Genomic DNA, 27,913 nt, shown 5'->3' with positions numbered 1-27,913 from the left:
GAATCCCGAATATACATTTTAATCAAGACACTTATGCAACGAAATAGATTTTTCAAAGTGAGGTTTTTATTGTTGTGAAAGAAATTGGGCAGTTTCAAGTTAACTTATAGTATATTTCAATGAAACCGGTTCAGATGACAGCACTTATTATAATTATTCTACAGATCATTATACTTCCACCTAGACAACTGATAGACTAAAATCAATCGTTATTGATTGACGCACTAATCGTAAGAATCATAGGTTTAGGGAAGTAACTGATTAGAATAAAAATATTTTTACAAAGCGTAGAAAAAGCGAAAATACTTTTCCAATTAGTTAACATATAGTATGCAGTTTCAGCAAAGCAATAAAACATAATTACAAAATATCTGCCTATAGCTGTTACTTATCACATTATAAAATATTGTTGGTGAAAGCCGTATTTACATCGCATATTATAAACTTTATTTTCCTAATACATGTTTCTTATAGAACCTCCAGGTCACAGTGCCGAATTTCCGGGTGGCTTTTCTGGAATTAAAATATATTATCCTTAATCTTTTGAGTCAATCCTACGGAAACTGCCTCAGCCTCCAATAATAGTTTTTCAAATACTTTCAAGTGAAAGTGATAGGATGTCTTATTTTAATCTATCCATTCCGATGTCTCAAAAATAGCGGTTTACAAATAAAAGTTTCAGACAAAAGTTTCATGGTTTCGAAAGTGACAAATGTTGGCATTGTTGATTTAATAATAAATGCCTTCGTTTCCATAAATTTTTGGCAATTCAAAGTAACCACCATGTTTTCAATGCAAAGTGACTTTTTCTTCAAGATAACAGTTGTTGCAGATGTGAGGACAGTTCCTCATGCGTCTTTTTTCGTATCTAGCATAAGTTATTATCAAGTTATTTGTGGTGTTTAGGGTAAAAGCATAGTTCCTTCGTATCATAACGCGGTATAGGTTCGGAAACTGCCAATGAGTGATAAGACTGCAGTTATGAAAAGTCTAGTTCTACGAACAGAGATATATTGTGTAACAAGGGACGATAGTTGGTGATTGCGACGACTGTGAAGATTGCGCCTGAGCGAAGCGAAATCACACGGCTTGCGTTCGCCAACTTTTGGCCCTAGTTACACACGATAGCTTTTATAACAAGTAAATGAAAAGTGGTGACGAGACTGAATCTAGCAGCCATAATTAGGAGCCAAACCTTTTAACGTTCATTCGAATAAGGTAGTGAAGTCCGAAAATAGAAATATTGTGACAAATACCTTGAATCCTCTATACTTTTATAGAATTATGAGGATAAAAATAGATTGCATTTTTTTTATGATGGATGAATTCCAAAGCTAAAATTTGTGTAATTTGATGGACCCATTCACTTGAGTTTACGTACAATATGTTGCCACGTGCGTTACCTACGATTTGATTTGATTGAACTCATCACTTTAAAGATTAAACTGTACATAACTTCTTGATTTATTTTATAATGATTTCATTTTATTAAGACGTTTGCACTGCAAAACAATTAGGATGTTATTTACAGTGAGACCTTGACTATCCGAGTGAAATGGGACCAAGAACAATACGGATAAATGAAGTCCACCGATATTCCGAAAATGACAGACATGGTTTTAAATTTACAAACAGTTACTAATTGACTCTGTAAGTATCCCTTGTAGTATAATGAGAATAACATTTTTTTTTATAACCATTGCATCGTCATTATATCACTAGAAAGACATATATTTATATTTTTAGAGTGGCTTACCACTCTTGGACTTTCAGTCAGAATCTATTTGCTTATGTGTACAACAGAATCCATCAGGACACATAAACTCTATCTCTCGACGTTAAATAACCGAAAAAAAATATTTTGCAACAATCCCGGTTAATTCTCATCCCAGATTAATACTCGACCAATCGAGGTTTTACTGCAGCGAAAGCTTAATATGGTTGCCGCTATTCTTACCTTCAACTTCAATTCTATTCTGTCGATTTCGCCGCCTAATAAATCGACGATGTTTTCTCCGTGTTTCAACAGAAACAATTCAAGTTCATCGATATTCTCCATTTTCTTCACCTCCTGAAATGGAAAATATTCTTGGAACCTTCGAATAAATATTACTCATATGATAAACCTGTTGTGAAGTAACCTCCAGCATAGCATTAAGGTCATGCTTATCAAGATATGATCTAGTCAACTCTCGTCCATCGAAATCCAATTCTGCTTTGTACCTCACCAAAGAATTTCCCATGTCAATTCCTTTGACGTCATGTATGGCACGAATCTGAAATCATGGTTGAATGCCTGAGACACCATTTTTTGAAACAAAAACAAAATACTAATTTTAATATACCAATACGTTGAATGATATTTGTAAAATTTACGTTCAACTCAATGTTGTTCTATAAATGCGATGAGAAACGGATGTTAGAAAAAATCATCACCATAATATCAGCTTCCAACTCAGCATTGATTTTGTCGAGACTTTCTTGAGGTATGCTACGTCCAACTAAAGCTGCCACATTTGTATAAATAATGAAAGATGCTACACCACCTAGTAAGCCACCAACAACAAGAGATCCAATCGCATCGAACATTGGATTACCCAGGTATGACGTTAACCCCATGCAACCGGCAGCAGCCGTCACTCCCAAGACCTAGATAAAACAAGTAAGGTTTGATCTGGCGATAAGCTTGTTCTAAAACGACATTTTCGTTTGCACAATATCAAATGTATACATTCTTCGCGTACAGATTATGCACGGAGAAAAGAAACAGAGTAGGTTTTACTCAGAACTGCAGGAAAAGAGGAACACATCAAAATTTTTGGTAAAGAATATCTCATGTCCCATGTCACTATATTTTTTACTATAAATGTAGCAGATTTCACTGTGCATTCAGTGGTGGTTTTCACTGATTCACTAGTAAATTCTGCATTTGACGAAGTATACTTTACCAAGAAAATCTGATGTGTTCTTCTTTTCCGGCAATTTTATGTGAAATTGCTCTTTTATTCTCTCCGTGTGCTTAAGTTCAAAAACGGTGTCATTTTCGTTGGATCAAAAAACTCTCAACACAAAAACTAAAACATATAATTAAAGTTAATATAGAGGTAAATTTGATCAAAACAATATCGATTGCTAATAAGAATAATTTTTCAACACGCTAGTTGATGACTTCAGGGAGATCATAATATTTTACGATCTTTTTAACACCAGATGTATCAGGTATTGCATCTTAAATAGCATGGTCAAATATCTCGGGCAAAATATATCGTATAGAAAAATATTTCGGACGAAAATTTCAGGATATGTAGGTGGACACAAAATGTTGCTATAAACTGTCTTCGTAAGTTCACTAAGGAGAGGTCCAGGTTGTCTTAGACTTTTTGACAGGCAATTAAATCAAACGAGAAAAACTTCTTGCGTTAGCTTCATGAGCTCTGAAGTTATGACATATTTGGGTCCATAGAAGTTTTGAACCTCGTTCACGTGTAGTAAGGGGAGGTATTTATCTTTATACCAAAAAGTAAACTAAATAATGTAACATTTTCAGATTGATGATTCTGATACTTTCGGTGGACTCTATAATTTATGATACTCAAGTATGAAACTCAAATTATCACTTCAAATTTGAAACTTTCCAATTCCTCAAAAAGTATCATTTGGCTTATCTTGAAAAATGGAATAAATGAAGAGTCACTAAAATTTTTGATATTTCTAGACTTAAAATGGCCAAATTTTCGTGGTATTTTGTGTTATAAATTATAAACTCGGATGACGTGACAATGATAACCTTTTTTTGATTCCAAATGGCCCTCAATCACTTATACGTACGTGTGCAGTCGTTGCTTCGCATGACTGGTATGAAACGTCTTTGAACTTGAAAGTGACAGAAGTCTTGAATTTTCGATACCGATTACAACATTTTTTTCATAATGATTGTCTCGACGACAACTATGATTGTGTTGAATAAAAAGATAGATTTCCTATTGAAGAAGTTTAAATTTCCTTCAAATGTTTTTGGTAGAGTCATTTCACGTCATCCTTGGAATCCTAAAATTTTTATTGGGAACATTTTTTCATAAGATCTATTTTTCTAGAGATTGTTTCACTCCGCGTTATTGGACCTCCGAACTCCCACAAGTATATCGCAAAACAGTCGTCCACAGCAAGGAGCAAGGTTTTGGACATGGCCATGCTTTAGTAACTAAACTTAATTTCTGATACTATTTTATATTTTATATCCTTCCTTTTCCTAACACCCTCCACGAGCCACGCATCGAGAGATGGACACGAGGAGTGACCAACGAGGCCAGCCAGGCCGGCTACCGCATTTAGCAGAATAAGAGAGAGAGAGAGAGAGAGAGAGTACGGGATCTAGGGGTTGAATTGGCACGACGCGACAGTGACAGCAAAGCATCCACCCAACGTCCCACCGCTAGAACCAGTGCCTCAACAAATCTACCGATACAGCCTCCTCTGGAGTCCGGATTCCGCACGACCGCCACCGTCCACTTCTTCGGAGCGAGAAATCGCCACCTGCTAAACCAGGGGCTAATGGGCTCATGCACCTTACGCTGGTTCTTCGAGAAATCCGGACGAAAGGCTACAAACGTTACTTATCTCTATTGGACTTGCAGAGAGAGAATTTGAAGGAATACCCAAGCTGCATCGAATCGTCCGGCTGGCGCCCCACATCTCTATATTTGATGCAACGCAGGGCATGACGAAGATGCTGGGCACAACTCATCCTGACGTCAGGGCCGCAACCGTTCCGTTGTCGCAGCTACCCCAAAGGAGGTCTGCATCGCTCTTCACTTCGTCATTTCTGATCTGGGTCCCGACGCGGCTCATGATCTTGCGGTCGACTAAGAAGGAAGTCCTTCGAGCTGCAACGTTGACACTTCTGGAGCTCTATCCTTCTTCACTTTTCATTTCCCTTAATTCAGTCTTTCTTTATTGTTCGCGTTTCAAGTTCCTTCAGTTTGTTTGCTATTACGTTCCTGTTCACCGGTTCCTGCATTTTTCCCGTTTTTTTTTAGTATCACGTAAGTGAGTTTTTTGTTACCGTTCGAACTGCCGAATCCTTTTCTTTCATTTCCTTCTTTCTATTATCGACAATTTTTGTCGACGTCGATCACCTCTCGGGTTTTTGTGCGTTTTTCTTTTACTACATCCTAATTTATTTTAAATACCATTTCGTAAGCTATTATTTGATTCGTTATTATCTGATATTCTATTATTCGATAACCTATTACTTGATACTTAGTACCCCTTCAGTTTGTTCCCGAATCTAATCTCGAAAGTTATCATAAGCTTCTCGCGCATTTACAACCCTGTCAAGTCATACGTCATAGTAATTTTCGGTAGAAATAACTTCCCTTGTTTTATGTTACTCGTAACGTGACCACTCGCGTATTTTTTCCTTGAATCCTTCGTGCGCTCGTCCTGCGTGGCTTGCTAGTACCTATGTATTTCTATCCATAGTCGATCCCTGCTAGGTATTATATCTTAACTCCTGATTCGCGTTACTTGTATGCTAATTTAACCTGTACGTTACACCTGTGTAAACAAGTTTATTTCCTATAATACCTTGTTCTGTAATTATTGCGAGCTGTTAAGCTCCGTTTTGTTACCGAATTTACTCTGGTGTTCATAAGACGCGTTACGTAGCTTGCTAGCGACTCACACTCCCCTTGTATATGTTATTTCGCCCGTTTGTATTACATCGAGTCAATTAGCTACCTACTGTGGTGTAAGTACGCCCGATTTCCTCGCGATGGAAAGTCTAATCCCTTATTCAAGACTTCGTCTCTAAGATTGCGTAGCTTTTCTTTATACTTCGTAATTTGTGTACTTGCGTTAGAGTTATTCCGTTATTTATGTCGCGTTCGTAAATTGCTTACCTTGTCATATTTTACGTCTACTCAAGGTATTGTAAAAAATGGCATAATTAGTTACTTATTTCTTTGCCTCAATAAATTGCTTTCTTTTTTATTTATTACGAATTTGGCATTGTATAAAAGAGTGCTTGATATTTCCCTTCATTGACCCACGTTCCCCTCTAAGTCCCTGAGCTGCCGAGTTTCCTTTTCCTTCCTTTTTGCTAATTTTTGTATTTCAGTATCGCGGTACGATTGTACCTGACGCCCAACAAATTTTGTTCAGGTATTAGCTTTAGTCGAATTACGTTACTCCCTCTCTCTCTCGCCTTACGTATTACGTATATGTTTGGCAAGCTCCTCGTTGTCTGTACTGTTTTCCCGGGTAGGTAAGCGGGTTGACGGTTGCAAGATATATGATCATGCTACTCAAAAGGAGATACTTTGTATAATTTATCCAAGTAAAAACTATAGCTTATTTCGTCCGAAAATGAATTTGCACAAATTGTGTAATTTCTCCAATTGTTCATTGTTAGTCAGCAAAATAGCATTGCAACAACTGTTCCTTAATCAGTATGTTTCATATCTTCATTTACACATTTTGAGCCTTTATTGGCAACTGTTGAGTCAACTACTACTATTTTTCTGCGCATTTATGCAGTTTTGAGTCTTCGAAGTGCACGAATTTTTTTAATGCCTTCCCAAATGGCGCCATAGAGCAAACTATTATTTTCTTTCTTCTAGATGAATTTTTCTTTCGAAAAACATTAAATAATTATATTTTTGAGTCCAAATGAGACATTACAAGAATTTTTCTAATATAGGCTGTAGTTATACTGTATAATAAATCACATTGACTCGGTAATTCTTTTCCTGCGCGTTTTTATGCATTGTTTTTTGTACACAAAGTACCTTTTTCTATGACGGTAGAGTGAGTTTGCGAATACGCATGCGCGGAGTATAAAAGATACGAGTTAAAAGTGGCATTTCTGTGCTGCGCGCATGCGCTGTCGCAAAAAAATCCAACATTACGCGACCCTAACCTCAATTTCGTACTTCTTGAACAAATACGTAACATACTCTTGTTATATAAAGAATCATGTTCAACGAGATTGTAACGGTCTTTTCGCCTCGCGTTTTTGCAATATTCGTCTTCAGCTCGCACAGCATGCCTGTTTTCGGCTTGCATGCGCGCTCACCTACGATTCGTATTGCAAACTTACGCTCGGCCCTAAAAGACCGAGTTCGCCTCGTTGTTACACAAAATACTATTCTCCAACACCTGCCGGAAAAATTCGGCTTTCGAAGTCTATAGAGCGTGCGTAAAGTGCTGTATTTTCAAAGTATACTGTAAAATGGCGATAGCGCACACGCACAACTGACTTGCTCAATTTTACACACGAGGGCTTTTTTGGCAAATGTATACTTTTCTAATAATCAAAATTTACGCAGTGACTGTAATTCACTCTAAGTTACTCAACCCCAATTTTACACGCCTTATCGCTTCTCAAACCAAACTTACCTTTGCAGGTATTGGAAAAAGTAGCTTGTGTCACACGTGCGGATGGGCAATATCTGACTCGTGTAATTACAGCACTCACCTTAGCTCATGCTGCATTCACACTATACTGCGTTCAATGAGAAAACGACACAACAGTGCGACAGAATTCGTCAGGTTTGGTCAGATTCCGCCCAACGTCCCACCCATTTTATCCTCTCCACTTTGTCAAACGGGTCGTGCAGCTGGTCAAACCCGGCCACAGCAGACAACGGGGCCCGGGAATTTAATCCCAACCGTTTATTTGATAAATTCGAGCGTTAGTTGTTGCGTAATATGGTTGGGCTTTGAGTGATTTATTTTTTTGTTATTTACATTAGTATTCAGATTGGTGCAATGGCAGAAAACATAGATGTGGAAGTCCCCCCTATGTATTGTATGCTTTTAGACAAACAACGAAACTCATTAATAATACTGAAGTTAGAAAGGAGCATGTGAAAATTATTTAAAATTAAAAAAATCCTTTTATTCCCACCAAGCACGTTTAGAGCTCGTAACGTCCTCTGAAACGAAGACCTAATGTAGTCGTTTACCGACCGGCGCAATTTGGCGGTATTGCGGGGGCAGAGGTGACTTTTTATTGTCCGGGATTTTAAAGGGGTCGGCGACGAAAACTGGCATCTGCGCTTTACAGCTCTTCGAGCCAATGTTATTATGCAGATTCTTAGCGTCGAAACGATGCAATACAGAGTGCGAATGCTAGGAACGTTGGAAATGGTTCCGGCAAAGATAGCAGAAGCCGTTGAAGAAGCATGTGCACAGTTAATACCAGAAAAATCGAAACAGAATTACGATTCAACGTATAAGAAATTTGCCGAATGGAAACAAAAAGAGTAAATAAAAGATTCGAATGAAGATATTTTGTTGGCTTATTATAATGAATTGAGCAAAAAACATGCGCAATCCAGTATATGGAGTTTTTTTCGATACTGAAGTCAACGATAATACTTTAAGAACATGTGGATATTCAAAAGTACGGCCGATTACAAAACCTCTTGAAAATGAATTGCAAAAATCATCAGAGCAAAAAATCCAAGGTCTTTACGGTCGCGGAACGGAGACATTTTTTACAGAAGCGCCTGTCGATGTTTATTTAGCAACAAAGGTGGGCGTACTTGCATACAGAAGCGGTTTCTCATGGGATTTATACAATAAATACTGCCTTATATTCAAACAGCTTCATGACAACTAAAATAATAAATTGTAATAATTATTCAATTCATGGTTCTGGATGTGAAAAATATAAAATAATATTGATTAATAATTGTATTCGATATTTTTTAATATTTTTAAAATATCAATATGAGGGAGAGCTTGTCGCGGAGATGAGTTGGTGAAAATAAAAGTTCACCACATGAAAGAAGAAGGCAGATTGCTCATCATGGATGTACCGGACACCAAACGAAGGAAGCTGGACGATTCGTCATCCCTGAAGACCACGCCCGAACACTCAAAAAATACAAAGCTCTGCACCCAAAAAATGTTGCGACTGATAGTTTTTTTTTTTTTAATTATAGAAATGGCAAGTGTACTGAACAGGTGATTGGTAAATATAAATTTGCTACAATGCCTCATGAGATTCCATGCTACTTAAATATTACAGATCGATAAAATTACACTAGACATGCCTTTCGACATATCTCTGCGATATTGCTTGCTAATTCCGAGGCGGACATAAGAGGTTTGAAATGTCATGGGGGATGGAAATCGAGCACTGCCGAAGAGGGGTACATTGAAGAGTCGCTCCAACACAAAATGAAAATTGATAAAATAATTTCACCAACTGTTACATCTTCTGAAATAACGCATTCTGAAAAGCAACCAAAGAAAGGTAAGATACTGCATGATATAAGCATTGATACAACGAACACCAAAATACAAAAACCAACCGCTGAAGTGCTCATCGCATCACCTAATTCGAAGTAAATGAGTTTCAACAACCGTTCCGTTGTATTTAACTATAGTAGCAAGCAGCAATAATTTTTGCCGATTTCGTTTTTGTTTTCGTTTCCAAAGACTAATTTTAAGATTGTTCCATAATAATTGAATAAACAAAACTATATTAGGAATTATTATGTACTGGTATCACTTTTTTTTCTCCACCATTCAAGAAGGTTTGTATCACATTATTGTTTCATTTTGCGAAAAACACTTTATCAAAAATTAGATTTTAGGTTGTTGTGAGTCGGGAGGGGCTTCGCCCCTGGATCCCGCCTTCACGCACAGTGATCTGCCAAAATACAGTGTTTCGAAGGTCCGTGGACTATTTTAAAGCATTATGCTTTGTCCCAGACGACGTTACTCGCTCTAAACGTACTTGTTGGGATTAAAATAACGTATGCAGTTCGAAAGTTACCCTACCCTTCAATCTGAATGTGCTTTTTTACAGAACTAGTATTCGAATTGCGCGCGCCTTAGGCCCGTGCAATTCTACTACTCGTCTTGTAAACATCATATTCTGAAATCAAGGTTCGCGTAAGATCCTTGGTGTATAATATACTATTATTTGTTCAGATTACATAAAATAAAGAAACTAGTAATGACGACACTTTTGTACTTATCTCTCAGTAGTTCCGAACGCTTTCATGCTTTAAAACTCGAATAAAACAAAGTTTTAGCTGACGGAACTATTGAGAAGTAGGTGTATACGAAATCCGAGCTCGTGGCTAATCCTCTGAGTAGTGGGGGAAGCAGTTCGTGGATGAAACTGGGGAAGCGGAACTATTCAGAGGCACTATTGAGAGGTCGGAGAGTAGTACTCAGCGGTGTGACACTCGATGCTTTAGAATGGGACCCTGATTTGACAACCTATTGTAAAAACTTTTGAGTTTTCAGTCACGTTTTTGGTAACACGATTTTTTCGCAATGCCCTCTCGAGATAGAAAACCAAACACATTTCTATTCTTTGTTATTATTATAATCAATGGTTCCAATTTTACTAGTCACTTTATTCTTCAACATTTATTTTGGTTGCTGTGGTAATAGAATGTCACAAGTTCTCAAATAAGAAAGTGGAAGGGGAAACTTGTGTCATACCGCTGGTAGTACTGATGCGTCTACAACACTTGGTATTTGTGTGAACGCAGCACTGCTTCGCGGTTCACGCTGCAAACTTCACCGTGTGTATCAATGGGAACTATTTTCACTGACAACTAACGTTCAAAATGTCGTGTAAGAGTTTGTCTGCATGGGCTCCCCTGCCTGTGTAGTCGGGTTTGACCATCTACAAGTCAGGTTTGGTGACTTGGAGTGAGTAAAGTGGGCGTTCCATCGGGTGAGATGTGCGCGATACGGACGAAATCGGGACAGGTTGTGAGTCGTTCTCTCCGTGAACGCGGTAGAGATATATTATACAATCATACAAGGTTGGCGACTTAGGTGTAAATATTGAATGATTAGATTTAAAACTGACCGCTGCTAAGTCTTCCATCAGAACAACGTTTACGGAGGGATCTTGGCCACCAATGACGTATTCTTTGAATGATTGTCGCCTTTCCAAAGCACCCTTCTTTATTGAGTTAATGGCAACCAGCAATGTCGCTCCTTCAGATACCAGTGATCCACCCAATATAAAGTATGCCCAATAAAAAGAATCCACAGGCTCAGGATACACCAAACCATGAATACCATGGTAAAAGGACAAGCCAGTCCCGACGCAAAATATTCCAACGCCAGAAATTAAAGAGGATACGTTTTTCATGTTCGTGTATCCATATGGGTGATCGGGGTTTGGATTCTAAAAAATCAGATGGTACTGTAAAACAACACCAATTGCAGTACGAAATTGAACTCATTAAATATTTTTGCAATTATTTATAACTAGATTTGTTGGAATGTATAATATTTTCAAATAATAATCATCAGCTATATAATGTAAATTAAATAAACCAAGCGTTGGTGACAAAGAATATACGTTATTTCATCAGAAAAAATGTCGTTTTATTATAATATATATTCTCTTAACGGGGAAACCTGGTTCAGAGCATCTAAAAATTGGAATTTCCAAAATTCGTCTTTGATAGTAGCAACTAACCTTAAAATTTTGGAACTAAATTCTAAGTATTTTTCGAATTACAACCTCGAGAATATGATACGTTGAGCAGGTATAACAGAGCTCGGCAAATGTTTCGCATTGAATAGACAAGTCAGTGTTTATGTCTGTGAACTAGAATCCACGTTTCCAGTTTTTCGTTTGCCTTTTTTATGCATATAGAATTTTCAAGACATCCTTTAAATAGTAATCGTTGTCTCAACCTTCATGGAATGACGTGAGTAGGGCACGTTTTTGAGCGCTCTTAATTAATGTCTACCACTACTTTTCACCAACCGAAGTGTCTGTCATTGTTAATGCTGAATATGAAACATCATTCCCTACTACTAAACCTAAAATTAACGTTAGTAAATTTACGTTTCTGAATTCATTTTTCGAACCTTATATAAAGTTCCTGTGTAAGGCAGACTTAGAATCAGATTTTAGCGATGTTGAGGTGTTACCTTATTTTGACAAACGTCGAAACAGGCTAATTTTGACACGTTAATTTCGGAAAAACTACCGGTGCAATATGAATAAATTTTTGATTCTAACTTATGTACGCGTTAAGGGGTGTGTTCAAATATTTTATCGGAAAAAATATAATTTGATAAAGATATGTCTCTTCAAACTATTTTTTAAACGGAAAAAACAATTAATTTTGTATTACAGTAGGGCAGCCCCTTAAGGAAATTTTTCTTAATGAAGGGACGTGAATTTTTTTGTCACCAGCTCTCTGGCAAAAACGTTTTGAATATATCATACCTGTACAGATTTATGAATTCCATACGCTAAAATCAACTGGTTACACGTGTCAGCTGCCGAATGTACACATTCAGAGAACATACTGTGAGAACCAGTGTACAACCAAGCGAATAATTTGAATAGAAAATTACTAGCGTTTCTGAAACAAACAGGATACATAAGAATGGTGAGTTAGATTCATACAAAAGAATTCCTAAAATGACGTGACGCATGCGTTGCATACAATATATGTAATGTCACAATCGAAAAGCTCTTTTCTTTTTCTCTTTGCTTTTTTCCGTGGTGAAAAAACTTTAGAATTTCTTTATAGGTTTCTACGAATCTTCATTCAGTGAAGAAAAACGAACAATTTTATGTGGGAATATGTGAGGCTTTCCATATCAAATCGAAGCTCCGCGACTTTCCTGGCTCCTTTCGATTTTTTTGTTCTTCAACACGGTTTAAAAACATATTGAAATTATTAGCTATGAATTGTTTTAGATTTTTTGGATCCACGCTGCTTCAAATCGATGTGACTCATGAGGAAAGTTGTTATATAAAAACGTTACTGTTTTCTATGAGATTTTCAATACTACTTGAAAAAAAAATCCACCGCCGTTAAAGTGTATTTTTACCGAAAGTCTGCGTAAATCAGTTATAACACGAAACTGCCCTTAATCGAATTGACTGAAAGGCTATAGCCGAGTGAGCATGCCAAAACTGCCTCTGCGTCAAATTTATTCTGCAAGTGGCCTAGTATTTTCTATAAATGAATTACTCATACCAAATTTCAGCCTTTTACCCCCATTTTATTCGGATTGTCGCAAGAAAACTTGATTTCTACTCAGAAAATTATTTTGAAAAATTATAGATTCAGCCGACATTTGTTCATACATCCAGGATTTTTTCATATTTTTTGCTACCAAACTCCATCGGCTAAAAATTCATAGACATTCAGATTCCTGATTTCCGGTAGATTTTGAAGAGTGACCACCTCCTGTTTTTCACAGCATGAATACAGGGTTTAGGGTGATTTTCTGTAATTTTTTCAGTTTTCCTAAAGGTGCGTCGATGTTTAAAAAAATTTTTTTTTAAATAATGATACTTCTCACCATTTTATGGATATTTCCTAGTTCCTTTTTTGATCTCATTAAAACAGCTCTAACATTTAAGCTAATATTCAGGATTTTACAGCTGTATGTAGTTCTCTATGCACGCAGTCGTTTTTGCTTTTTGAAATTCAGTATTTTTTAAGCCCCCGAACATAAGTAAAAATTTCACCTGAATTCAATTTATTTTATTTTTTTTAACACCCGCCACTTTGTGAATTTTTTCTCAATACACGGCTACGTATAACAACAACTACATTTATATAGATTATAAAGCTTTTTTTTTGTTTTTCAGACCAAACATTGTCAAGTTATCGACCCGGCGGTTGGACCACGTTTTTTATACAGAGGCTTTATTATACCGCAATAACTTGGTCAATTTTTAATTCTTCTTAATAAAAATTTACACGAAATAAGTTCAAAGCATGCTTAATAATATACCTTCTTCTATAATCCCAAATAAATAATCTAGTAAACAAAAAAAGAAAATGAAAAAACGACCTCTTTGTAACCCGTCATAGCGGTGCTTCCCTTAAAACCTCAATAAAGCTACTCAGAAGTCTTGTAAAAAGCCTCAGAATGTGTAGAATTGATTTTCGTCATAAATAATGCCCGTGGATAATATTCATTATATCGATAATAGGACAAAATATCAAATTTTTTCAAGAACTTCAGAAATCTTCCAAACTTTTTTATGTTTAGTAGGGAATTGGTGATTTTGGAATAGTGATAGTATTAAAAAAAAATTCTCTCGCATTATTCACATAGAGAAATATTGTTCTTATGGGTCGCAAATTAGGGAACACTAAAAAAAAAAAAAATCCAGAATAACGTGCCGTAATGTTGGCAACCCGCTTATTCAAAATGATTTTGAAGTCGTATTGGCTGTAATTTCTCCTGAAAATTAGTAAAAACACTGGAACTCTTTGAGAGAAGTCCAGGACTCCACAAAATATTTCTTTTTCGAAGATTAGGTGCCATCTTTACAGACGATATTACCACCAGGTGTGTTTTCGAAAAATTGACACATAATTTAATTTTTTTAGTCATATCTCGAGCCACCCTAATTTGAGGTATTGTCCGATGGTTAGATGGAATATTACATGAAAATAATCTATTTTTTCAGTAAAGGGTTGTTTGACATTAAAGGGGATGCTCTCTGGGTTACTCAACTCTGGTGAACCGTATTTTTGCAGCCTTTATTTAGGTACGTTGAGGCACCTCGGCGCGATATCTCTCAGGGCAACGTAGAACGGCGACCACCGGTAGGGTGGACTACAAAGGTTGGGGAGGTTTTCGAAGCATCGAAGAAAAGCTAGCCGTCTACCTCGAAGAGAAAAACTTCCGGCAAGTGGTCGGAGGAAGAGATACCACGATTTTCACCGATCATAAGCCAGTCACGTCCGGTTCCCAACAAAAAACTGATAAGTGCTCACCTCGCTGATTCCGATACTTCGACTTCATTGATTAGTTCACCGCAGGCATCCGACACACCTCGGAAAAGGACAACGTCGTCACCGATACCTTGTCGCGGATCAAAAAAGTCGCAGCACCGATCGAATACCACCAGTGCCCCACGGCACACTCACAGGAACGAGACAACGAACTGCAGGCGTATCTACACGAGGGTCAGCATCACAGCTCAGAAAAATACAGATTCTGAGAACCAACATAGCCAACCGTTGTGACGTTTCGATCCAAGCAATACAATCGTTCATGACACAATTAGGGGTGTGCGGGTACTTGAACTCGGGTTCGGGTTTAAATCGGGTCGGGTTTTTTGGCCATCCCGAAATCATCGGGTAGTCCGAAATTTTCAAGTACCCGAAATTTTCGGATACCTGAACCGAAAGTAATCCATTTTACCCTACCCGATCTAAAGAATTTCAGTACTCGCACACCTCTACTGATCGATGATAAAATTAATTCACGAAGACGTGCCAATGAAGCATATATGAAATAATTCGAGAGTATATTGTTCGGTGAGCCTCTAGTCTGATTTTTTGAGAATAGAACCTCCAGAACTCATAATTCAAGACGGTTACGAAGTTGTCCTTCAGATCGTTCGGGATTTCGGAAACGACATAAGTCCAAAATTTTCCAACATCTCTGTTCACTTTAGAAATCCCGGTAATTTTGAAGAAGCGAAAACAGCCGTGACCAAAATTTGCAAAAACTCGGCAATTGTCGGCAAACCCACGATTTTCGGGTACGAAATTTTTGGGTAATCTGAAATTTCCGAGTACCCTAGACACAACCATTTTGACAATTATTATTACACGCCGTACAGCATTTTTCGCAACCCGAAACCAGAGTGACTATCGTGGCGCCTTTCAACCTCGTGACGTAACGTTACGCCTGGACATCAGTCAGCCTATCGAGAAGACCTCGGAGCAATAGTAGTTTAGCAATTTATTGTTCCTCGATCCACGCCGAAGCTCCCAAATACGTCAAGGAACTCAGGCAAAACTTCGCTGAATCTACACCCTACACCCGGAACATGACATGGTGATGTATAAGCGTTCGTTAAAGGGCCTAGCTAAAGCCACCTACGTGTTTACATGCGTCGATACCCAGAAAGGTTCTCTGCAAAACCGTACCGGGGATTTTTTATTTGAAGTCTGAGAAAAGCTTGGCATAGTCTCGATTGACTGACTGAAACCAGTGTATGAAGTTTCTTCGGACGAGGGACTTGCAGAGCAGACAACAAGGGGCGACAATAATCCCGCTCTGCCACGTGTTAAGCGTATTTGTTTTCTTTTTTAGAAATATAGATAAAAAATTTCAGAATTGGTAGAACATTTAGAGAACAAAAGTACAACTTTTTGTTAGACTGCGGTTTTAAGTAACATATTCATGCCGAGTAGGAATGTAAGTGTAATGACTCAAAAGCGCGTTTTATTAGCTACGAGGAATCACTGTGAACAACTAAACTTTCCTTACTCAACAACTGAGGTAAAAATCGCAGAATAAGAGAATGTGCGTGAAAATAGCATTTCTGTTACCTCCGCTAGGTAGCCAACTAGCCCAGAAAAGTTAGCATTTTTCATTAAAATAATTCAGATTTATTCAAATCTTGTTTTCTACACAGGTTCATTTTCATGACAGAAACAGAATCTGAAGGTCTGAGTCTCCGCACAGGGCTTTACGTCAATCGTGTACGGAAAAGGTGTATAAAAATGATTTTTCGTGCATCTGTGCGTACGTGTTAAACCTACGACAAAAATAGTAAATGTGAAAAATGAAGCTTGATAAATTTCTTACAAAAAATGTAGGATCCATTTTTCTTCTATAGCTAAATTTGGACCACGCAGGGTTGGGCGTGTAAAATGTAGGATTCCGCTTGAGCACTGTATCTATCGAGCTGGTGATCAATTTGTAGGAAAAGCATTGGGGTCGAAGATTTCGGCACAATGACGACACATTCAAAAATTTCGGAGTGATTGGTAACCATAATTCAGAAATTTGAAATTTATAGCCAAGATTTTTTGTCTGTTTTGAAACGGGCTACGAATGCCTTTCGAATCGAATATAAGAATTTCCATTCTGGATCCCAAGGATATTCTTTGCTCTGAACGATGGGTCGTGCCCCATCTTGATAGCTAAAATCATTTTCGAGATAGCAGCATTTTAAGCTTCAAATATTCAAAAAAGGCGTAGAGCTAGCGCAATGTATGTCGCGGTTACGTAAAAAAGACTCATCGAAAAAAGCAAATTCATTAGCACTTGGTAGAAAATACCCGGTTAAGACGATAAAATCGGTGACGGTCACTCAAAAGCGGTCTGCCTGACGTGAAATGTCACTAATTTTACGAACGCGGCCGTTGTGGAAGCCAATAGAAAAAGATAGAAAGGTGATCTGGCGGTATACGTGAACAATAATAAGTGTAATGTCACAGCGTTTCAGGTAGACAAAAATTTTATACTCATCGGCGTCTCTGACAAAATTATAGATGCTGTTACAGGCCTTGTAGACTCTAGCCCACAATCAAACTGTCAAGAATCAATAGCAAAATTAAATCAAATATTAGAAGCTCTCGAGTTAGAGTGGCAATACTACTCAACAATAATATTTTAGTAACAGAGTGGGTGATTTACAACAGAAATTCCAAGATTTTCACTTTCACAATCATAACCTCCTGAAGCCGTTGGACAAAATTTGTAATACAGCAGGCAAATTCCTTGTGAATATGATTCATACATATCATGGCAAATAATGTGTACGTTTTACTGATCGTACGAGCAGCAGATGACATCCCGGTGCCAAATACTTTTGTAACAAAAGGGATAGCTTGGGTGATTCACCTAGTCTGACCTAACCCAAATAACCTGAATAGGATTTTGAATTTTTATGTTAAACATTTCTCAACCAGGTTTTCAACCACCTTCCCGGTGAAGTCGCGTTTCAAACTGAATCACCAAGAACAAGATGAAACAAAACTAAGATTTACAAATTATCATGGGAAAGCAAAGAAATTAATAAATTAAACCTTTAGAGGGCCAACCTGACCCATCTATCTATACTAATATCATAAAGAGGAAAGATTTGATTTTTTGTTTGTTTGTTTGCTTGTTTGAAATGAATAGGCTACGAAACTACTGGACCGATTTAAAAAATTCTTTCACCGTTGGCAAGCTACACTATTCCCGAGTGACATAGGCTATGTTTCATTTTCAAAAAAATTAGGGATGCTTACTAAAACTTGAAAAATCTAACCCAAGTTGTAAAAAAATAAACAAAAAACTTCCTTCAATCGCGTGCGCTGCGAAAACTATTAATGATAGAACAAAATGATGTATTACAATTTTTCAGGACACATCACTATCTATAAAAAATGTCGCGACAGCATGTCTCTATCTTTTATAGTTACGTCACAATAAGCGTCCTTTTATTAAAAACTAGCAGCCCATCCCGGCTTCGCACGGGCATATAACAATATTATGTAATAATATAAATGTTATTTTTTTAGAAACTCACTGTAAACATTGTGTATTTTCTTTTATTATATTATTATATGCCCGTGCGAAGCTGGGATGGGCTGCTAGTATGCCATAAGCCTATGGATACATAAATCATACCTCTAAAAAATATCGAATTTCAAGGGAAAAATGCCGGCCCTCCAAAGGTTTACAGATCGACTGACAAACTCTTTGACAGATCCTGCCCTCAAGTCCCATTCTGAATATTTATTCGAAAATACAAACCTAGAGTTCTAGCAAAAAATATAAAAAATTTCTGAAAGTATAATTTTTTTTACAAAAATTTTTTTTTTTTGGAAAAACGTTTTTTCAGGAATTTTTCTCGAAGTTTTAATATTTCTAAAGAGATATTTGAAATAAGGGATAGATTCTACAATGTTTCAAGCATATCTGAGAATTTTTTCAAGTTGAAGGGATTAGTAACTTTCAAATGGTTGACCGTGAAATAGTGCACAGGGTTTCACAGACCGTGTGCTTTGTGATCGAAAAAATAGGCGTGTGCTCCGAGAGTTGAGCGCTGTAAATCGTTGAATCATATAATTTTAATACTTCTGAGTATTCTAATTATTCGAACCATATGAATGATTCGAAAAACGTTATATGTTCGAGTTGTTTGAATGATTCGAATACTATTTGATTCAACCACTATTTAGACACTTCTATCATCCAGATATCAATTTCTGACATTCGCCCACTTTTTCAACCATGCATTGGTGATTATTGTAGGGCTTATATTATTATAGCTTAGGGCTATGAACACACAACTGCACCTTTTAAATGAAAACGTTTGCAAGCAGATTCACAAGAAAAAAAAACATTATATTTATGCTGTCATCAAAGATGTATTCAGAGTTCATCACGCTGAAGCAAATTGTCCAGCACTCAATTCGACTCCAAAAAATTTGGTATAACAGCTGATTCAGTAGTAATTAGAAATTATTGGTTGAAAATAATCGACAGCATAAATACAGATCAGATAACGCACTCCTTTCCTTTTGTAACATCAATTATCAACCGCAAAAAGTTCTATGCCAAAGAATAATTCCGTCATTCTGTAAATCCAGACATAAGTGTACATTGCAACGATTTTGCTACCATCCCACAGGACAATATTTGTTTCTCATTCAAAGAGAAAAATCTATCAGAAAATTTCTTGAAGATGCAGTTTGTAATGATGTCACGATTTTTCAGAAAAAATCATTATTTCCCAACTTTAGGATCGTCTAAAATTCAGTGAACCGTTGTTACGTCCTACAGAACTCAGTTTGCCTTCCCATAGTCTTACAGTTACTTTATACCCGGCATAATCTATCTATCTTCACCAAGCTGCCTCGATTCTCGTACCAAGTCGGCAGGTTGATCTCTAATTTGTAACTATCAAGTCTTCTACATTCTCTAGACTAGTCACTTCCATCCTAACTTTCACACACGTGACTTTTAATTATATCTCTCCATGCCAATCCAAGCGGACTCCGTTACACTGACCACAGTTATAATTCAAACACTTGAGCATTAATAATAAACCAACGCCTCCCTTACTACCTAGCATCCTTAAAACCGATCCCTTCCTTCTTCTATCATTTCCTGTATTCAGAGTAATGGCACGTAAGCGCATAATCAACATGTAGGAACCTTAAAATAGCTAAATCACACCTTGGGTGGACATAGAGGAGGTTCCGGTAGCCGCTTATCAAAGTCTACACGATCTACCCTGTAACACCGTAATAAGGTAAATCAACTCATATTTTGGAAACTGAACACTTTCAAAGTGACCTATTGTGGATTTGCAAATTAGCGGTTTCCTTCTACTCATTTTCTTCTCAAATATTGCATTACAGTAACAATACCACGTAAATTCAACCACGTAAAATTTTGAAAGTGGCAACATATAAGAAATGAAGTATGATCAAGTATCGGCATCATTTTTTCGTCTGAAATTCCTTCAAGTGTTGTATAAATTTTTTCTTTGTATCTTCATTCGTTTTTAAGATATTTGAAGAATAAATGACGACCACCCTATAGTCTCACTGCAGTTTGATACCTAGTACAAAAATTCCCATGCAAAATTGTTGAAAAGTAGTTTTTTTTATTTTGTTTGCTACGTCCATCATACCACTTCTCTCTATTTTTCCTACTCGCTAACTCTCCCACAGTTCTTACATTAATCTCATGGTCTCTGTCCTGTCCTCTTATCTCTACGTAGTCTCACGCTATTCACTATCACGCTTACTCATCAAATTCCATTCCCTACTCCTAGCATTGTCACACCTTTTCTGCACCCGTACGTTTCACGTCTCGAGGGACACTTCTATTCTAACTCTCAACAACGTCACATCTGAACTTCTTACATAGCTTCATACAGCACACTTCGTTTTTACCGTCATCTGAACTTCCTCGAAATAAATATATTTGTAATATCTCAAACAAACCCTACGTTATTCGATCCTCATCCTGATTTCCGGTTGTCCTGGAACTTAAAAGCGAAGCCAACCAGTTTACTCTTACCGCTCAGGAGTAACTCTAATCACTTACTCTTCATACTCTCTGCCCAAATGACCAGACCTCTCGTGTCACACTTTCCGGTTCAGGCATTATTACCCTAGACGACCTATGTACGGCTAGTACTTCTGAGGTCACTCTCAAAACTTCGAAACGCTCACAATCTACTGAGACCCTCTCCTACGTCCCCAAAATTACTACTTAACGTTCTATTTTTGGTTGTATTGCTGTGGCAGCACCTCTAAAGTTCATCAAACTATAAATTGATCACAACAATGGAATTCGAACTAGACATCAACTTTAGCTTTGAACCATTTATTGTAAATTCACATAGTGATGAAACTCTGAGGAAAGAAGAGGAAGATTACACTGATCCATGGTTAATGGACGACAAAAATGATTTAGTCGGACTACTCATGGAAGGATCACCTACTAATACATCTACAGTAGAGATCCCAGCTAAAATCACGGATTATAAAGATAGACTAGATTTTATCTTCTACACAAAATTAGGTGATGCTGAAAGCGTCAACAAAATTTTGTTAGAGTATCCGGATTTAAAGCTCAAGGGCGAAAGTCCTAGCGACAGTGAATCTGAATCGGACATAGGAGATCAAGACACCGATCACATCCAATATCCAACGACTCTAAGTCAAATACCTATTCCAGGATGTGCATCGAGAGCTAGTGAAATCAAAAAAGTGAACCAAGATAACCAGGAACTAGTAAGACACTGTACACTAATATCAAGGAAGATTGGCGAAGATACATTAAGATGGCAAACTAATTGTAATAATACAATTAAACCATTAGTCGTCAAAGGACATACCAAGTACAGATCAGTGGAAAAACACACTTACGTAGAAGCCTACCTCACTAACATATGGCTAAAAAACTGGTATCACATACTTATGCTTAGGTATGAGTCACAATCAGCAAAAACATTTGTTGAAGATTTCATAACGGATAAGACCTCACCATCAGAAGAGTGCAGAACGAGGCAGCGCAACAACACAACTTGCACGCAGTGTGGTCGCAAAGGCCACTCAAATGATAAGTGCCGCTCAAATCGGTCCCAATATCCCCAGAATCCAAAATTCCAACAAAATTCAAGAGTTTTCCAAAATAACACTAATCGTCAACAACAGAACAATCCCAATACCCAATATCGAGCAAGAGACCCGACAAACCAACCTTTAGACCAGACGCGAAATGACAGTCAACGCTCACAACAGTATAACACACCAAATCCTTCACGATCGAACTTCAGGGTTAATTACGTAACACAAGACTACTCGAACGAGAATTGCGATACAGGCGTCCACCCGGAGGTTTCATACGAAGCAAAGCAACATCGCGAATATTCAGGCAACGCGAGCCATTTAAACGAGTTCAGGGACGGCCGCGCGGACGCATCGACCTCCCTCAAACCGGAGCAGCGTCCAAACCAAACGTCAGCTCCGTACAATTAGAATCTGGCCCTCCACAGATTCGAACACAATGCCCGCAGTCTTTGAATGGGTACGTGACACTAATAATAGATACTGGCGCTAACTATTATTCACCCACCTACTTCTTCTGTCCTACCCATTCCCAACGAAGTAGAAACCCATCATGCAGTTCGTCACACACCACCTCCGCTTCCTTTAAACCCACCCACCTTACGAAAACCTTATTACAAATAGGCAATTACTATATTGCTATCAAGATCTGCTGTTGCGCTGTCAAACAGACATAAATAAAATAAATACTTGTGTACACTACTGCACTAAAATAATTGTAGTGACGATCTTATACCCTTAGTTTAAAATTAGCCCAAAATATATCTACACTCATAACCGATATCATTGTACAAATAGGTCAAACTCTGTATCTCGATATATCAAGAAAAAAAAAAAAATATAGTATTACTTAGTACCCAGCTAATCAAAAAAAAAAATCATTGTTGTTTAGGCTTAAGTGTACTAACCCGCTTCCATGCGCATTAACCCTAGGCGCCTAGCTTTAAACAACATTATGTAACCATAGTATTATAACTATATGCCTTACGCTCATACGTAATCCAGAATATAAACCATACACTACCTATAATAAGAAAAATTGTAAAACTAATTTTAAGCACATACTTTAAAATCATGTTTCACATTTCCACCTTCTTGCTTCCCATATTCGGGACCATACCTACCGCTATGCTCCCTCTGACGGGGGGGGGTGTTACGTCCAACATACCACTTCTCTCTATTTTTCCTACTCGCTAACTCTCCCACAGTTCTTACATTAATCTCATGGTCTCTGTCCTGTCCTCTTATCTCTACGTAGTCTCACGCTATTCACTATCACGCTTACTCATCAAATTCCATTCCCTACTCCTAGCATTGTCACACCTTTTCTGCACTCGTACGTTTCACGTCTCGAGGGACACTTCTATTCTAACTCTCAACAACGTCACATCTGAACTTCTTACATAGCTTCATACAGCACACTTCGTTTTTACCGTCATCTGAATTTCCTCGAAATAAATATATTAGTAATATCTCAAACAAACCCTACGTTATTCGATCCTTATCCTGATTTCCGGTTGTCCTGGAACTTAAAAGCGAAGCCAACCAGTTTACTCTTACCGCTCAGGAGTAACTCTAATCACGGACGTAACATTGTTATTTACTACTGCCTACACCCGCCATACCCGATACCGTACTTTCTGGCTTATTCGGGGCAAGAGAGGGGATGAATCAGTAACAAACATTATGCAGCTACAGCTGACTTAAAATGTTCAATAGAAACACCTGCATTCACACGAGGGACAAGGAAAACTTAAGAAAACCTTGCTCGAGTGTAGTCGGACCTAGTTCAAAGTATCGACCAGCAACTCAACGCCTGAACGGTGTGACCTGTCTTACATTTTTTCAAGTTGTCGTTCAGACCCTCATTGACAGACCAGGGACTTGAACCCGAGCTGCCCTCGGCTTCGTAGACTCGAGTGCTCGCGCCGAGCCACTACGGTCGGTATGCAAAATTAGTTGTTAGTGGACCATTATTTCATGTCAGATTCCACATATTTATGTAAAAAAATGTAGAAGTGAACTTGTTACCTTAATAATACTTTGAGTGATAAAACTATGCAAAATAATGCCCATTAAGTATCTGTTGGAGATCAGATTGCCATTGTTTTGCTATTAAAGTATTAATATTATATCAGTTTGCGTGGTTCTAAATTTTTATTCAACACAAAATATGTAGAATTTTATATGGAATATCACTAACTAATTTTGCATAACAGTTTTCAATAGGTTTATGTGAAAATTTATCCACTAGGTATAGCCAATAAAACCTTGGAAGAGTGGTCAACATTGTTATTTGAACATACTAAATCCAGTTTAATTAATTTTATCACTCACATTATTATTGCTGTGAGAACAACTTTACCAGATCTACCAAAGAGTCCATCTTCTTTAATTGATTTTGCCTGCTTACCCATTTCACGTCTATAATCCCTGAGTCTTCTTTTTACAGTGAAAACATCTGAAACGAAATTTACGGACAAATTTATGAATACTGAATGATTCCAAAACAAAAGAATTATCTGCGTTCAAAATATTAAGTTAAAGTACTGTAGAATTTTTTTTACTGACACATTGATGATGTTTATATTGTTACTAATAGTCATTTTGTCAACTAACAATTTCAATATCATTGGCAAGAGTAATTACTTTGCTGGTATGTTTTTCGTTCCAGTTCTTTTTTGAGGAGTTCTTTCAACAGTGCCTCTCGAGATCCCCATACTTCTACAGCTCTAAAATCACAATTTCCTTTAAAATCTCATCGATTACATGATAATATGCAGGTTGAAAAATGAGAAATAGTACAAATTTGAAGAAAACTAATATTCTTACTTAGCTTCAACATCTTTTCTCCAATAAACCGTTATTGGAGGTTCAAACTCGTGTGGTGATCTCCTTTTCGTTTTGGGTAACGATTCTAAATCTGCTGGCTTCAATAAGAAATCTGACATCGCCCGAATAGGAGTAATAAAATTCCTTTCCAAAGAGGAAACAGATAGATCGACTTTGACTCTCTTCTTTGGTGGGTCTTAAAGAAAGGATACACTAAATCAGTGCTCAGATATGAAATATTTCAGTTTAAGTTAGAGGAGAAAGAAGTGTAGTCTTTACATTAAGAATCAACTTGATTCAATAATTCAAATATCATCTGTCAAAACATTATAATAAATAAGATTAAGATTCATTCTTTACTGATAATTGGCCTGCCGCTGGATACTTCTCTGGCTGTGGCATCCTTGGATTTATCTGGTTTTTTTGTTGTATCCTTAATTGCTTTTTCTTCGTTATTCTCTGTATCGAGAGGTCGTTCTTTAATTTTCCCCAAGTTTTCTGCATTTAATTCGATAATTCTTTCTTTCACCGCAGCCTTAAGTATCTTCTGATCTGCATCGAAGTGCCTTTTCTTTTCATCATTCCCAGATTTTGTTTCTCCATCTGATATACTAGATAAACCAGACGCTGTAACGTATCTCCATCTAGGATTTACATACGCAATTATGTTCAATTTATGCTGTAATCCCAGTTTTGGTGAATTCAACACAAAATTACTGTTATGCTTGCTATTTGCCTTTGATGTTATAAATATGCTTGCATGTCTCTTTGTTTGTCCAACAAGAAAAATATAGCACTGATTCCTATGATGGCAAACAATATTTTGCCGAATGAAACTTTGCAGGCCATATGACTGGTGTAACATTGTTGGTACACTTCAATACAACTAATCTGCACAGAAAAACAATAAAAAATGTAATTAACCTTAGAATAGAATTTTTTTATTCTAGTACGATGCATGCTACTAGTTCATGACGGTTTTGGGCTTACTTTTTACCTCAACTAAAATATGAGGTTGAAGTTGATAATGTAAATTAATAGAATAGTACACGAAAAATCATCATTTTGCAAGTTCGAAGAAATTGAATTGTGTACATACGGTTCTCTAAGCATTCATTTGAACAAAAATATAAGTGGGGGTCTCTGCTTGATTAGAATTACCTGAATATCAGATAATTCTATAATTGCAATATACCAATTCTTAAACCTACATTGGTACTTCGGTGTAACTGGTTACCGCAGCATTTTCATCGTCAGCTTGCTTTTAATTCCTTTAAATACACTTTTTACCATTTTATGTCTATCAAAATTCAAAAAAATACGTATCTATCATTTCGTAATCAATTTCTGAAACAGATTAGTGGATGGACAAAGCTTCTACGACAATTAAAAATCAAGTGACAGACTAAATCGCGGGGTAACGAGTTACCCCGGTGTATCATTAGTGGCTACCCCCAGGATGTGTACCACCAGTTAAAAAAAAAAATGTATTAAATTAAAGTACATGTCGTTGAGATCTCAGATGGTTGAAAACTTGCCAATGTAATCACAATGAGCATCACACATGTTCATGTGCTATGAATAATGTACAATAATTAGTTAAGACGGATCTAAGCATTCATATAATTCTATAGCTTTCACTGTATAGGAACTGCATCAGAAATTTTTCGGTCAACAAATTTCCCATTCAGATGAGAGTAATTTTGATAGAAGCTTAATAATAACGTTTGATCACAAATGTCAACAATCAACAATATCAATTGGTTACCAGAATAAAGTTTAATTTCGATCAACCAGTCTATAGAATTTTCTAAGTGTATATTTTGGATGCGAACATTAGGAGTGTTACTAAGGCATTTGGAAAATTGTATCTCATGCACAAGTGAAAACAACCCACGGTCTAAAATTTCATGAACGAATTGTTGAGCAAGTAAAAAATTAAAAAGTACATTACCAGCGAGGTAACAAGTGACAACTATTTAACCGAATCTTATGCATCTGACAAATGCAGTTTTTAGTCAAATATAACCTAAAAGCACGGAAATAAGTCTGTTTTACAGTTTTAGATGAAGATTTCTCAGAATTGATATATGTAAATCAGAGAAGCTATTATGTCGCTTAATTGTCGAAAGTTCCATAATAACTCACGACGTGAGCGTGTTACACGAAGAAACAGAGAGTGATCAAATAAAGAAGTGAAATCCGTAAAAATATATAAAATTCCAAACACAGACCTCTTTAAATGTTCCGGTGAAGAAAGTTAACCTACAAATTTGACATTGTAAGATACAGCTTTGTGGCTGTAGTACACTGTGTATAGTCCTCCGGAGGTTAATTTTGAATCAAATATTCGGTTCGAAGTACCGCTGGCAAGGAAAAACTTCGGTAGATTTTTTTAATCTAAAATAGAGGATTAATACGATTAATAGTTGACGGTATGTAACAGTTATTGGCCTCTGTTTATAGTAGGTCAAGAATACTGATAGCGATTTCCACTAGCTGTACTCGGTGGGCAGATGGAGCGCAATAAGCGCAATTCCCCCAGGTTTCAACTAGTAAAAGCGAAATAATAAGGGTGGGTTTACATAGGCGCGGTCATACAGTGGGGGAGTAACATCCGACCGGAATGTTCGTATATTTTATCAATTATTATTATTATTATTATATGTCACTTTTATCAACTAATCAAACTCGAAGAACGAGTATCTTGTAACCAGAAGGTATTAAAACAACTGTCGAACTATTTGAAATATCCCTAGATAAAAATAACTATGAAATTCATTAACCAGAGCTTAAAACCATGTTACGAAATTTTCGAACTACAAAGAGCTATAATATTATTATACATTATTATATATTATTATTGTATTAACATATCATAATTAAATAACACCATTATATCCAATTATTATGTAAGACTCAACAATGAGTGAGAAGGAATGCCTGCAACCTTTGTTCTCTCTGTCTTTTCACGGCTTCATCTTGATGCATAGAGCGCGCGGTCTATCTGTATAAGTCTATGGCTACTACACCAGACGCGCAGGAACGAAACTCGCGGATATATTAGACCGAAAACTTAGTAGACTAATAATAAATCTCCTGGTCAATCATCTTATTCACAGCTTATAAATTACGAGCAATAATTTCGAAAAACAAAATGACGGATCCGAAATCATGATCACATATGAATTAAATAGAAAATTTTTAGGGCACTTTACATGTTA

The 27,913-nt window shown here is 37.0% G+C and overlaps 1 protein-coding gene across 2 annotated transcripts; it reads right to left on the bottom strand.

Moving 5' to 3' along the window:
* Window positions 1-92: 92 nt before the first annotated feature.
* ZnT49B (Zinc transporter 49B) lies at window positions 93-27,206 on the bottom strand. Of its 2 annotated transcripts, none has more exons than XM_046609134.2 (11): window positions 26,924-27,206; window positions 25,050-25,580; window positions 24,690-24,885; window positions 24,507-24,589; window positions 24,195-24,318; window positions 12,230-12,368; window positions 10,847-11,170; window positions 2,437-2,649; window positions 2,142-2,276; window positions 1,958-2,071; window positions 93-513 (listed from the first exon to the last, which is right to left on the bottom strand). In XM_046609134.2, exons 2-11 carry the CDS (start codon window positions 25,552-25,554, stop codon window positions 469-471), a joined length of 1,878 nt encoding a protein of 625 aa, XP_046465090.1. In that variant the 5' UTR covers window positions 25,555-25,580; window positions 26,924-27,206; the 3' UTR covers window positions 93-468. The 2 variants fall into 2 exon arrangements, with proteins under 2 accessions (XP_046465090.1, XP_046465100.1); XM_046609144.2 differs by lacking the exon at window positions 26,924-27,206 and adding an exon at window positions 25,901-25,941.
* Between the last annotated feature and the right edge of the window lie 707 nt (window positions 27,207-27,913).

Source organism: Neodiprion pinetum, chromosome 1, assembly GCF_021155775.2.
Source record: "Neodiprion pinetum isolate iyNeoPine1 chromosome 1, iyNeoPine1.2, whole genome shotgun sequence".
Lineage (NCBI taxonomy): Eukaryota > Metazoa > Arthropoda > Insecta > Hymenoptera > Diprionidae > Neodiprion > Neodiprion pinetum.
Note: the sequence above shows the minus strand (reverse complement) of the source record. Positions and strands in the feature narration are given on the sequence as shown.

Coding starts and splice junctions, on each gene's coding strand:
- ZnT49B (XM_046609134.2), bottom strand. CDS start 25,554: ATGTTACACCAGTCATATGGCCTGCAAAGTTTCATTCGGCAAAATATT. Junction 24,319..24,506: donor ACGAAAAACATACCAGCAAA/GTAATTACTCTT, acceptor ATTTCGTTTCAG/ATGTTTTCACTGTAAAAAGA. Junction 12,369..24,194: donor GTTCTCACAGCAATAATAAT/GTGAGTGATAAA, acceptor TGTTTGTTTCAG/AAACGCTAGTAATTTTCTAT.